Source organism: Centropristis striata, chromosome 7 (genome assembly GCF_030273125.1).
Source record: "Centropristis striata isolate RG_2023a ecotype Rhode Island chromosome 7, C.striata_1.0, whole genome shotgun sequence".
NCBI lineage: Eukaryota > Metazoa > Chordata > Actinopteri > Perciformes > Serranidae > Centropristis > Centropristis striata.
The window spans coordinates 10470110-10483186 of NC_081523.1; the positions used below are offsets into that span (position 1 = coordinate 10470110).

At 40.2% G+C, this 13077-nt stretch overlaps 1 protein-coding gene across 1 annotated transcript in view; it reads right to left on the reverse strand.

Moving 5' to 3' along the window:
* Positions 1-3079: 3079 nt before the first annotated feature.
* The window catches only part of dnah10 (dynein axonemal heavy chain 10), a 34506-nt gene continuing 24508 nt past the window's right edge, over positions 3080-13077 (reverse strand). The window contains exons 57-78 of the mRNA XM_059337187.1: positions 12141-12322; positions 11908-12044; positions 11063-11280; positions 10699-10920; positions 10422-10569; positions 9778-10057; positions 9447-9676; positions 8702-8975; positions 8487-8591; positions 8203-8357; positions 7966-8120; positions 7594-7777; positions 7250-7450; positions 6373-6582; positions 6159-6254; positions 5892-6063; positions 5673-5804; positions 5328-5539; positions 5054-5221; positions 4583-4763; positions 4346-4491; positions 3080-4239 (exon numbers count right to left, since the gene is read on the reverse strand). Coding sequence (XP_059193170.1) covers positions 4093-4239; positions 4346-4491; positions 4583-4763; positions 5054-5221; positions 5328-5539; positions 5673-5804; positions 5892-6063; positions 6159-6254; positions 6373-6582; positions 7250-7450; positions 7594-7777; positions 7966-8120; positions 8203-8357; positions 8487-8591; positions 8702-8975; positions 9447-9676; positions 9778-10057; positions 10422-10569; positions 10699-10920; positions 11063-11280; positions 11908-12044; positions 12141-12322 — 3955 coding nt within the window. The 3' untranslated portion in view covers positions 3080-4092. The remainder of the gene's footprint in view (positions 4240-4345; positions 4492-4582; positions 4764-5053; positions 5222-5327; positions 5540-5672; positions 5805-5891; positions 6064-6158; positions 6255-6372; positions 6583-7249; positions 7451-7593; positions 7778-7965; positions 8121-8202; positions 8358-8486; positions 8592-8701; positions 8976-9446; positions 9677-9777; positions 10058-10421; positions 10570-10698; positions 10921-11062; positions 11281-11907; positions 12045-12140; positions 12323-13077) is intronic.

Here is a 13077-nt window from a genome sequence, read left to right on the forward strand (position 1 = left end):
GTCTGTGCGCACATCGAGCCGAGCCTTCACTGCAGCGGGCATGAAACCATTTTTATAGTCTCCTCGGGTCTTTTAAAAGCACAGCCTGCTGGGTCTTTTTTACCCTGCCCCGTTTCAACCCCTCACAGAGGACAATGCACGCTCAAGGCAACGGCACGTTACGCATTGTATTTGTTCTAAATGAATAATGGGATGCTGCTGCTCCTCTGAAATCACTGAAGCTTTGCCGGTGATGAGTAATTGTTTTTTTCGAGAACACAACTGGATATAAAACAAAATATGACTAAGTTCTGGCTACATCTGTCTAAGTAATCCTCTTTTGGATGCCAAAACGTAAAATATTGTTGTCATGTTTAGTCACCTTATGTTTTGAGTAATTAAGATTTTTTTAGTTTTGCAAGTCTCAAGCTTTTGCACTCAAGTCCTGAGTCAAGACTGACAAGTCCCAAGTCCTAAGCTTTGAGTTTAGATTTATAATATCATGTCAAAGGTCATTATATGCTCTTCACCTAATGCTTGAAACTTGAATATTTCTAAAAATGTCTATCTATTTATTGTTTTTTCATGGTTCTCTCCTGCAACTTGATTGGATCTGCTCTTAAATTGGTTCGAACAAAGTTGATCTGAGGAATTAAGTGTTGACTCTCAGAGAATGAATAGCACTTTCATAAGGTTAGTTGATTCAGGAAATTAACTGATTTGTGGCACTCTTAAATAGCCTACTTTTTATTTACAAGGCAAAAGGCTAATGTCCAAGTGGAGTCACAAGCCACTGGTGTCAAAGTCCAAATTGAGTCCTTAAGTAAATGAAGGCTGTAAGTTGTCTAAAGTCATCAAAATTATGACTCGAGTCCAAGTCATGTGACAAATGTGACATAGAACAATAAAAACCCAATACAGCAACCAAACATTCTTTGTAGTTTGTGTTGTATCTTCAGAATTCGTATCTTAAGTGTTATCCATTAACGTGTCTGTATTTTTGTCCTGTGGCTGCCTGCAGCAGCTGTGGTCTGTAGCCTCTCTGTCAAAGCCATCAGTACCCAGGCAGACAGTGGCAGGAGAATAGTTGAGGTTACTGTAACCTCCATCAGCCCATACATGTGGGACATGTAGGTTTACAGTGCAAGCAGCCAGTAACCACAGGGCTGCGGTCCTGCTCCAAACTAAACACCTGGCACTGCAACCAAAAACTGGGGCCCAAGATGTGTATCTGTGGTTGGGGGTGACTGCACCTCTCAGGCCCTATGGGTTGATATGTAAGTCCCGCCAGCTGCAAAGGATGCTGCAAAGAGCACTTATGTAACAGATTATATATTTTCACTATCAGCAAAATGTAATGAAAGTGTGAAAAGCAAAAAGTAGCCTATTGATTGTGCATTTAAATGTATTTGTCAGTGTTTTACCATTATATATGCTATTTTTTAAATTAATATTACTGATGCATTAATGTGTGTGTTGCATTTCCTGCTGTATATTTTTAAGGTTGTGCTCATTTGAACTCCTTTATATACCATTGGGTAGTTAAATCTAAAGAAATGCATCATATTCTACAAGATCATCATCTTTGTCACGTTGCTTATCCTGTGAGAACTATGCATCTCCAAAAAGTCAACCTTTCATGGAGTCAGAAAAACAGCCCTGTCTTCAGCTCTGTGACAATGCATTTTCCAGCTGATCCAAGAGGGGCTTTAAATAGTTTATGTAGCTTAAAAGGTAGGGGAACACATAAAAGAACACTTCATCCTTCAGTTCATCACAAACATTTAACATCACCAAATTTGGTGATGCATGGTTTTCACTGGACAGGAAGGGGATAAAAATAATCTGAAAATTAACTAAAGCTGTCAAATGACAAATATAGTTGATTAAAAGGTACAGTACTGACCTCTTAAATGTAGTGGAGTATAAGTATAAAATAGCATAAAAGGCAAATACTCACACAAAGAATAAGTACTATGAATCTTTACTTAAGTACACTATGTGATTAAATGTGCGTAAATTCCACTCCTGTCATCTGGCTAGCATACTGTCGTTTTGGTGAAGTTCCCAGCTAATGAGAGATGGTGTTAACACTTTGACACTCACAGACAGACGTTCAGACGGGCACTAATCACCCACTGTACTACAGGGAGAAAGCGGCAAACAGTGCATGCGCCTGAATGGGACTGAGTAAGCCCACCTGCTCTCAATCACAACAAACGGAAACTGTTTGGAATTGGGCTGTTGGGGGAGGGCTGGAAAATGATGTGTCAGAGTTTTTTGTTTCAGGGCACCCATGGCATTTTACGAGGCCACTACTCTCAGGCTATAGTGCCAACAGGAACTGGAGCTTTTTAGGGTTAATGTAAATCCCTCCAGTCACGAGCAGCTGAAAATAATTTTGAGGAGGGAGACGGGGGTCGATTCCATTGAGAGGATTTTTTTCCTTATTTCTTGAGTCTCCTGCCTCTATAATTTCCTTCCCCTTTACTGTGCAAACAGAAACAGCTGCATTAACCTTTGTCTGTGTAGGCGCATTTACCTAAGATCTGCTCATTCATATGAAGTGTACGGAGGTTCATTATTCAACATACCATCCTTTCTCTCTTTTCAAAAGGGAAACACAATTCCTCCCCTCCTGTGTTTGGTCGTAAACATGTCGTGATCTTCACTCTTTATGATAGTCGTACCAGCTAAAGCTGAGAAGGGGACTGCCTAACCTTTACTCTCTGCCATTCAGAGAGGGGCCTTAAAGGCTACACAATACAGTAATGAGAAGCATGACAGTGATCTCAAAAGGGCTTTTAAGGAAAGCGATTTGAGTGTAACTGTATCATAAACCTGGATGTTTGCTTTATGATGATTCTAGTCTATGGGTCACAGTTTAGTCTAAGCAGCACATCCCTGATTACAGCTGCACTTGCACAACACATGATGTATGTTGCACGTGTTATGGCTCATAACAGTTTTTATTTCTGTGTTTCTCTGACCTCACTGCCACACCAGCTGCCAGATCCACAGGGGCCGTCTGATTTTTAGAGGAAACTTCACCTGCTTTGCCATGCTGACCTCAGCAGCCTCGATTACTCAGTGCTGCACTAGATCTGTTCGTTAAATGTTACAGTAAAGCATACACTGCTACCTATACTGCAGAGAACAGCTGAAAAGCTACTTGGACAAAGTGGAAAACTTTAGCAGCCTTTGGTCAATGGTACATTTTCCACTGTATGCAGCAGATTATGTTCCTCTTACAACCTCAGCAGAACTATTCAGCATCCTCCTTTTCAGGAAGGGACAGAATTCTGGAAAGTTCCCTGTAAGAAACAGAACAACTAAACATGATTGAACTGAATTGCAGACATTTTTTATTCATAAACAGTGCAGACCTGAAAGATCCTGACCCACTACAGGCTGCTGGCACTTTAGCCCACTGTAACACCAAAGAGAAATCCCTGGAGCTCATGCACAGAGTGAAGAGCTCAGTACTGCTGTGTGCTGCCATCTAGTGAAAAAATAATGAAAACTGAAGTAGCCAAAACATTTTGATTTTTCTTGTGTCTCTATCAATTTATTTGTTTTCATTATGTAGATTAATCATAAATAATTTGTTTTCCTGTAATCTGCTCATAAGTCAGGTTCATCAAAAGTGTTGGTAACACTTTATATTAAGGTCCTTGTAATAACCATTAATTAACAAGTAATAAGGCCCTTGTAAGTCCTTACAAGATGCTTATTAACATTATTGTGTGTTTATAAGCTTATATAAGTGTTAATAATGGCATTACAAACACCCATGACCCACCCATTATGTCTTTGCCATGCCTTTATTAATCTTATTTTGTTTGCTTATTGATATTAAAATACACTTTATTGCTCATCTATTATAAGTTAACTATAAGTTAACTATGCTTTATGCAACTACCAGATCTAAAGCGAGAACAATGCCTTATTACTTGTTAATTAATGGTTATTAAGGACCTTATTATAAAGCGTTACCAAAGTGTTTTTCACTCAAAGAATAATATATAGCATATCAGGCATCACTATTATTAATTCACATGTTGGAACAGACTGTGTGAAAGTGAACCAGATTAGTGAGGCTGATGGCTCTCTTCAGTCAGCGTTGAGGCATAAACAAACACCCTGAAGCACCCAGTGGGAAAGGTGCATGGTGGTGAACAGGTCTGCCTCAAAAACCAACCCCACACCCATCGCATTCCTGCGCAGAGATGTGGTGTACACTGGTGTCCGTAGTGTATTCTGCAGTACATAAAAATACACACATCAGTCAGAAAAAAAAAAACATAACAGAAAAAAATAGTGATGTAAAGCTTGTATGGAGGCCTGCAGTTGCTGTGGTTCTCACCTGTAATCTGAGGCGGCGGGACTCTATGGGGATGACTCTGAGAATGGGCAGTTCAACAACCAGAGCCTTTGGTTTGCTCTTCACTAAGCAGCTCTTCTCTGTGTCCCAGTCTGCTCCCTCCAGATACAGGCCAGACACATAGCAACCTGCAGAGGTGTGGACCCGCTGTCAGTCTCTAATAGTTTAGTTTATAATTCATCACTTAGCATGCTGAAAATGTTGAGTGTATTTCATTACCTTGTCCAGGTCTGTCACTGATTTCATCCTCACTGTGGTACTGGGTCACCTGTGTGTACAGAGTGGAAAGATCCAGAGGCCAACCATTCTTCCTGCATGCGGCTTGGACTAGAGCAGTCAGGTAGGACTCTGGGATATGGAGTCCTGATAGCCACATAACCTTTGGCTCTCCCTCTTCCACCTGGTGGACGCAGATGCATCAGACATAACATCAGAGATCAGACAGGTTGCCCTGACCGAAGCCTAGACTGCTTTCAGATATAGGGCTGTCCGACAACAAGGTTAAACAGTTAAAATATTCTAAATATAGCATACTCTTAAACTGACATTAATATTTTTAGATGGCTAAAATATGTTTTGCTGCTGCCCACGTCCTCAGCTGTTGTTAAGTATCAGTACTCCCACCTGCTACTCCAAACTGGGGGAATGCCGACCTCCATCTATTGTAGGTAATTGTATGCTGACCCTTACCCAGTAGCTATACTGTTCATAACGCCTCTTGAAATGGCTCATCCAGTTGCCGAGGGACTTAAGAGTGTCAGGTGCCAGCTTCTTCCAAATGGCAGGGATGTGACCATTAAAAAGGGCCCGGGCGACCTCGTCCAACTCACTGCTCATACCCACCTCACCAGCCAAGGCCTCAGAGACACAAGGGAAGCACAACAAATTAAAACCTGTGTGAAGCACAAAGACACAACACCTTTCTATTTGTTTCCCAGCGTTGCCCTCTGCCCCTCTTTCTCACCCTCTGCAGCTCAGCCAAAGAGCGCTGCATGCGGACCACTAGCTTGTTGAAACGCTCCAGCTCTTGAAGCAGCACCACTGAGGTCGGGGAAATGTCTGTGCCAAACTTTTTACGGATCACGTCCATGTCGAATAACTTGGGCAGCTTGTTCTGAATATCCTGAGCCACCTGGCTGATGTACTCATCCCGACTGATGCTTCCACCAGATTCACCTGAGGCAAAACAGAGTGTTTAAAGCAAAGTAAAGCAAATACCCTTCGAGAGTATGAAACAGCCTGTAACAATTACAATTTCTTCCTCTGAAATCAATAAAGGGGCAAATAAATGAAAGATGCCAAACCATACCTGTCTGAGGTTGCAGGTCTATTAGATGAGTCCACATGTCTTTAGCTGCCTGAGTGTAGTATCCTATCTCTGCATTGGAATGAAGCCCCAACACCTCTGGCGTGTTTGCCAGTGGCAGGGTCTCAATCTCATCTGTATCAGATAGAAAGGTAAAGCTGTGAGTGGTGACAGAAAATCTACTTTTTAAGAGAATGTCAAGTAGTGAAAATAACAACTAACCAACATATATTTTCTTTGGCCCATTTGGAGGGATCTTGTAATCTACATCTTTGTTGCTGAAGAAGCGAAAGCAGCGAAAGGTGTAGAAGAGGAAGTCTCCAAGGTACTCATCCATGTAGACAGTCAGGATCCTGCGGTCAAAGCTATCTATGGCTCGCCCACCATACATCACCTATAAAACAGTATACAGACATGCTTAACACACAGCATCAGCTAGCAAGGTTATAGATTAACAATCTATTAAAAACACATTGAATTTAGCCTTACCTCCCCAATGAGGTATTTAAGACTTCCCCAGGGAATATTGCTGTCTCCTTGGTTGTGAGCTTTGGTCAGGTAGGTGTTTAGGATCTCCATACACACCTGTTGAACACAGTTACATTGTTTAACCATTGAAAAGTTTAATATAAATGATGCAACATAGAGACTTAAAATTGAACACTTAATTTAGCACAGTAAAAATGAATACCATTCCACTTACAAAGAAGTCAGACTCATTGAAGTCATAGGGGACGTTCCAGCCAATCTTGCCGTACTTGCGTCTCTCTTGCACCACGGCATGGAAGAAGGCCAGAACATAAACCAGGCTGCGGAAGGCAGGATGAGGGCATGCAGTCAAGGTCTCATGGGAGATTTTAGAGTATGTGGCCCTCATGTTCAGCTTGAGACCGTTGGGAGGCTCAGTCACTACCTGCACACAACATTAAAGTTATTGCAAAAAACCTTTAAATCTTGTATCTATTATTATCACAGTTTCTCTTCCAAATCTTTACAATCAAAATACTAGTCTTAACAAGTCTTTTGTTCTCATAAAAAAGCCTTCAATAAGTTTTTATAAAACTGTTTTGGAAATGCATACTTGTGACATTCCCAACATATATATTAAGATAATTTAAATATAACACCTAATTAAGGAAATCCGGTAACGCTTTATATTAAGGTCCTTGTAATAACCATTAATTAACAAGTAATAAGGCCCTTGTAAGTCCTTACAAGATGCTTATTAACATTATTGTGTGTTTATAAGCTTATATAAGTGTTAACAATGGCATTACAAACACCCATGACCCACCCATTATGTCTTTGCCATGCCTTTATTAATCTTATTTTGTTTGCTTATTGATATTAAAATATACTTTATTGCTCATCTATTATAAGTTAACTATAAGTTAACTATGCTTTTTGCAACTACCGGATCTAAAGCAAGAACAATGCCTTATTACTTGTTAATTAATGGTTATTAAGGACCTTATTATAAAGCGTTACCGGAAATCCTTGTTCCTGCTACTGGATCTTAAAAAAAACAGCAATTTACAAATTGAAAGAAAACACTACTGAAGATAAAGAGATGTGTTTACCTTTAGAGACTTTTGCAGTATACCAATGGGGAAATCCTGAATGGGGTTGGTGGTGACCCACAATCGGAAGTTGGGGTTGGGCTTGGTGATCCTCTCCAAGGACTTCTCCAGGTCCTTGAGCCACTTTACCAGCAGGTGGCAGTTCTGCAGCATCAACCACTGACCACGGGCCACCGCCTTATCCAGCAACTGCAAGGCCACCTTCATCACATGCACAAATACCAGTTACTCTCAACATCTTTACTTTCTATTGCTTCTTTGTGTGATTCCTTCCTGATCCCTATAATCTCTGTCGACACTTATGGCTTCATAGCTGTGATATGGAAAAGATGTATCTTCAATACCTTCTCTTGGCCTTGGCCCATGGCAAGGAACTTGAACTTGTTGCCTGCAAAGCCGGACCTCTCTGCTAGCTTCATGAGATCAGTGGCTGGGTCAGAGCCGGGGCTTAGGATGAAGACAATGGGGGAGAAAGCTGTGCTCTGTTCATAAATTGCATCATAGCTGATCACAGGGGGCTGCACGTATCTGAGCAGAAACACACAAAAAAACACAAAAACTCACAGCTTGATTTTTCTTTGTAAACAATTATATCTTCTGTAAACATTGCCAAATATTTATGTTTATCTTAACCTGCACCATAGTGGTGTATATACTGAATTCATAGTGATGTATCTACAAATTTAACTGCAGTACTGCAATAGAAACAGTCTCACTTCTCGCCCATGGTGACAGTGACATAGTCAGTCACAGCTCTGTAGACTCTATCAACTCGGAAGCAGCGCAGCAGCAGCAGCTTCTGGAAGGCTGACAGGTTCTCCTCATATTTCATGGGGAATGGAGCCTGTTCTGGTCCATCTAAGTCATACCACTGAAAGGAAAATTAATGGGGGTTAAACACTCATCAATTAAGCAAACTGCCTATGGTGACTTCTGTCACTGTCATCACTTACAGACTTCCAGTCAGTGGAATTTTTCTCCACATCGTCAGGCAGAGAGCCAAACTGCTCCGGAAAGAGCTCTGCTAGTTTCACTATGTCCTCCCAGCCCTGGTCTGCGAGCCAGTCACAAGGCTTTTTGCGTGTGCTCTTTTCCAGAGATAAATTACCTTTACACATGTGGAGGAAAAACAAAAAAAAATAGTTATTAAAATTGTGTGCATACACATTTGTGAGTTTCTGATCATTGCTATCTACTTCAACATTTTAGAGGACTTCAACCTCTCTGGATATCTCACCCTTTATAAAGAACTCCAACTCCTCCTGAGGTGACCTCCCTTCTGCCTGCTCAATCTTGATGGTCATATTAAAGGAAAATAGCAGCTTGTGTCTTTCAAACAGACCTAAAGAAATTAAATCTGTCAGGTTAGAATATCCCAAACAATCATAAAATGTGTCTTATTTTAATAAATTGCTCCTTTCCCAACCATTCCATTATTCTTTTCTCATTTACCTGTGCAGCCATAGTTATAAACGCTGTACGTCAGAGTGTTCATGATGTTCTTCAGTCTTTTTAGCAGGACGGAGTCAGGCAGGGATTTGCGTAGTGAAAAGTCAAACACTTCGAGGTAGGAGGCTAGAGAGTACTGGTACATGCTGTTCACCAGAGCCATTTCTGTCAGTACGAAGAACAGGATAGCGCCGCGCTTGGCAGCAGGTCGGTAGCCGTCTCTGAGTTTATCAATGTCCACAGATGTCTTCTCAGCCAGCTTTAGTTTTTCAAATACCTAATGATCACAAAATCAAACAGGCAAAAAAACATAATTAATGACCTACAGTACAGGCCAAAAGTTTGGACACACACCTTCTCATTCAATGCGTTTTCTTTATTTTCATGACTATTTACATTTTAGATTCTCACTGAAGGCATCAAAACTATGAATGAACACATATGGAATTATGTACTTAACAAAAAAGTGTGAAATAACTGAAAACATGTCTTGTATTTTAGATTCCTCAAAGTATCCACCCTTTGCTTAATAGAATATAAGACATGTTTTCAGTTATTTCACACTTTTTTGTTAAGTACATAATTCCACATGTGTTCATTAATAGTTTTGATGAATCTACAATGTAAATAGTCATGAAAATAAAGGAAACACATTGAATGAGAAGGTGTGTCCAAACTTTTGGCCTGTACTGTAAATTAAATGCTATTCTTCCATGAGCTCACTGATGCTTGCTGTGGCCACACTGACCTCACTGGCTTTTGACTTTGTTATTTCCAATGTGTGAACAAGCTCTGTGTTATCTAACATGTTGCCTGAAGATGTGGCCAGCTCTCTCAGCAGGGAGTCCCCAAGGTTCTTCAGCAGCTTCTTATTGTCACTTGTCTCTTGGATCAAACGCTCGCGCTGCTCCTCCAGCTCCTTCTTCTCAAAGCCCATGATAACACTGAGCAGCTGGTCCTCCAGACCCTTCAGGGTCACTACACGTCACATAGATACAATAAATTTACACAGACACAGAAAGCATTTATGTTCAAATTTTATAAGCAAAAACTATAGATGCCATGCTAAAGAATCTTACCAGTATAGTTAATGACCATGGCTTTTCCAAACACTGATGGGGAGTATTTGGGGTTAGAAAGTTTGGTGTTAAGGTACAGTTTAAAGTTGGGATCAAAGTCCACCTCCTTGTCACCCAGCATGATGACCTGTCTGCCCTCTGCTCCTTTCACATTCTTCTCCAGGACATTGTCAATCACTGGGTCGATGTATTCATCCACATCTTGGAAAAGGAATGGGAAGCCATATTTGATGGCCATCTCTAACTGCTTCAGGAAGTCTGGATCATTGAAAGATGAGATCTGTGGGGGGGAAAGATGATACTGTTCGGATTGTGGGTTGTGACTCCAAAGTGCCTGATTCTGAGTGGGAAACTAACTAATCTGGGATTTATCAGCAGTAATGACTAAGTGTGTAATGGTTCTGAGGGTGAAAACTGTGACACAAATGCCCATTGTCATTTTTCAGACGTCCATGTCTCCAGCTTAGGTCTCAAGTATGTAGCGTTATGTGCTTCACAGTAACGTGTTACACAGGCATATTCCATATGCAACGTCACTACTGCTGGCTTACTGCTGACAGTGGGCGGATATAGACCTCGGCTTTGCTTTTTTTTTCAATTTGATACAATTTATAGTGCGAGTGAGAGAATTAATATTTTTGTACCTTAAGATTATTGTTTTCTTCCTTTTTCTTTATCCATTTGAGGGCTTGCTGTTGTGGGTCAATACACATGGGAAAACGGCTCCCTCTGGTTGTGAGGATTCCATTCTGCACTGACAGCTCATCTGGAGGCAAACCCTCTGAGCCCCATCTGTCACACAGGGTTTATTTGTCCAATAGTTTAGTGTACGGCCAAAAGACAAATCCATGTATAGTGTGTGCAACAAGCACCAACCAAACTCTGTTCTAAAATCTGTCATGAGAATACACTCCTTCTCACCTGCTGATTTCTACCTCATCAGTCAGAAGGCTTTCCAATTTGTAAGGCTGGCTCATGGGGATGCCTCTCTCCTGTACATCCTTAACCCATAGCTGATATACCATTTCATTCCTGAAGTCCCAGCTGAAGGCCCCTACATAGCTCAGGAAAGCGGCAGAGATCAAACAGTCACCAAGGAGACGCACACGCCGCTGCTTTAGCTCCTCCAAATCTTGTGTCCACCTAAGTGGGGATGGTTGAAAAGAGGGAGTTGTAAAGAGAGATAAGAAGACACAGAGGAATTAAGAAATTACAATTAAAAAATGAGCAATTGGGGAACTCTTAGCAGGGTTGGTTTCATATGTTGCTTCTTTTACAGCCTCACCGTTCATTCTCAGAGCTCAGACCAGAGATGAGTTTGTCAGCAGCAATTAACCTCCTCTCCATGAGCTCAGCCTCCTCCTGTAGCAGCTGTTTTTCTCCCATAGCAGCTAGGTACTTATCTCCAAGAGCCTGCAACTCCTTCTGGATATCATTAAGTTCAGTCTGAATGCGCTCTAGCTCCCGCTTGCTCTGAAAGAAGTTCTTCTCTAGGCGTGCCACCTAAAAAAGTATTGGGAATATGGCCATTAAATCCAACTTCCCTTCTTATAGAGCATGATATAAGAGCATGTACAAACCAAGGTTATAATAGTTTTGGATTTTTCATTAGTTTTAGTTTTAATTTCGTTGTGAATTTTTGTTTTCAAATTCAGTTAGTTTTAGTTTAGTTTTTATTTTTTGAAAATGCTTAGTTTTAGTTCAGTTTTTATTAGTTTTAGTGTTAGTTTTAGTTTTTTTGTAATGGGTATGTGCCTTAATTTCCTTTGGTTTATCCATCTTAGCCCCAATAAGGTTATTAACTCTTACAGTTCTGGGTGTTTTGTATTTTGGTTGGAGTGTAGACATCCCAGTCTCAGTAAACATATTTACCATGTGTTCCTACATGTTGAAATAGAAACACTGAATTATGTATGAAAAAAGTTGACAAAGACGAAAACTAAGGACATTTTCACTATAATTTTAGTTAGTTTTGTAACCACACAATACAGTTTCAGTTAGTTATCGTTTTTGAAAAAACTCTTGTTTTTATTTTTATTTCAGTTAACGAAAATGTTTTTTCAATTTTAGTTTTCGTTATTTTGTTAGTTTTCGTTAACTATAATAACCTTGGTACAAACTTAACATTACCTTCTCTCTCTTGGGTTTTATCTCCCTTGCAACTTCGCAGTAACCCATGATAGCCTCGACAAACTTGAGCATTCCTGAGCCGGCCTTACTGATGGCTTGCATCTCCTCAAAGCTTGTCTGGAGGTTCTTCAGGAAGCCTAGCCAGTAGAAATTGTCAAAAGCAAATGCCACTATCATATACAGTATATGGGTTTTATTGTTTAAATTAATCATAGATCGCGATGGAGACTTACCTCTGACAGTCCTGACCTGGTTGTTATTTATGGAATCACAGTCCATTTCCATCAGCGAGCGCAGGAAGTTTGCCTCTGACATCATCCCCTTGGCTGACTGCCAACTGATCTCCTTGTAGCCACGCAGCACCAGGATGCACTCACAGACCACCTGCACCTGTTTGGGTGGCTTGGCGAAGGAACTGCATGATGGATTACCAGAAAAAGGGATGATAGAGGGAGAGGATAGATTTAAAGATGGTGTCATTTTGATCAGGTAAGTCCACATGTTAAGTGTTGGGGTAGTTACTCAAAAAAAAGTAATGCATTACACATTGCTCTTTACTTTTGCATCGCATTACTTCACTAATTTACTTTACTAATTTAAAGTATTTTTTTACACTACTAATTAGTTTGACAATTTATTTTTGTGTTACTCTGCAACATCTCGTAAGAAACACACTCAAACAAGCTAATTTGAGTTGATCACTCACCAAATCATAACCATAGTAGCCTAGTCCAGCTGATATGATGTGTTTATCACTAAAGCAGTGGTTTTACCTCATGACGAGGTCTTAAATCGTTTGTCAGACACATATTCCTCTTTGAAGTCAGCACAAGACTGGACAGGCGCACTAGATGGCATTGCTGTGTTAAATTTCAAAACATATTTCCATGTGAGGTACATTATAGTATTGCTATTCTTGTGTTTGTTTTATTTCTACCTGTATCTTTATTTTATTTGTTTTTCATTTCATTTTATTTATTTTAGTTTATTTTTTGCCTCTCTTTCTATATATCATTCAGTCTATGTGAAGTATTTAATTGCCTCTGCTGTCATGTATGTTCTCTGTTTTGTGTCTGTTTAAAAATGAATAAAATATTGGTTAAAAAAAAAAAAAATTCAAAACATATGTTTGATTAGTAACTGTAATGTGTTTTCTGAATTTAGAAACAG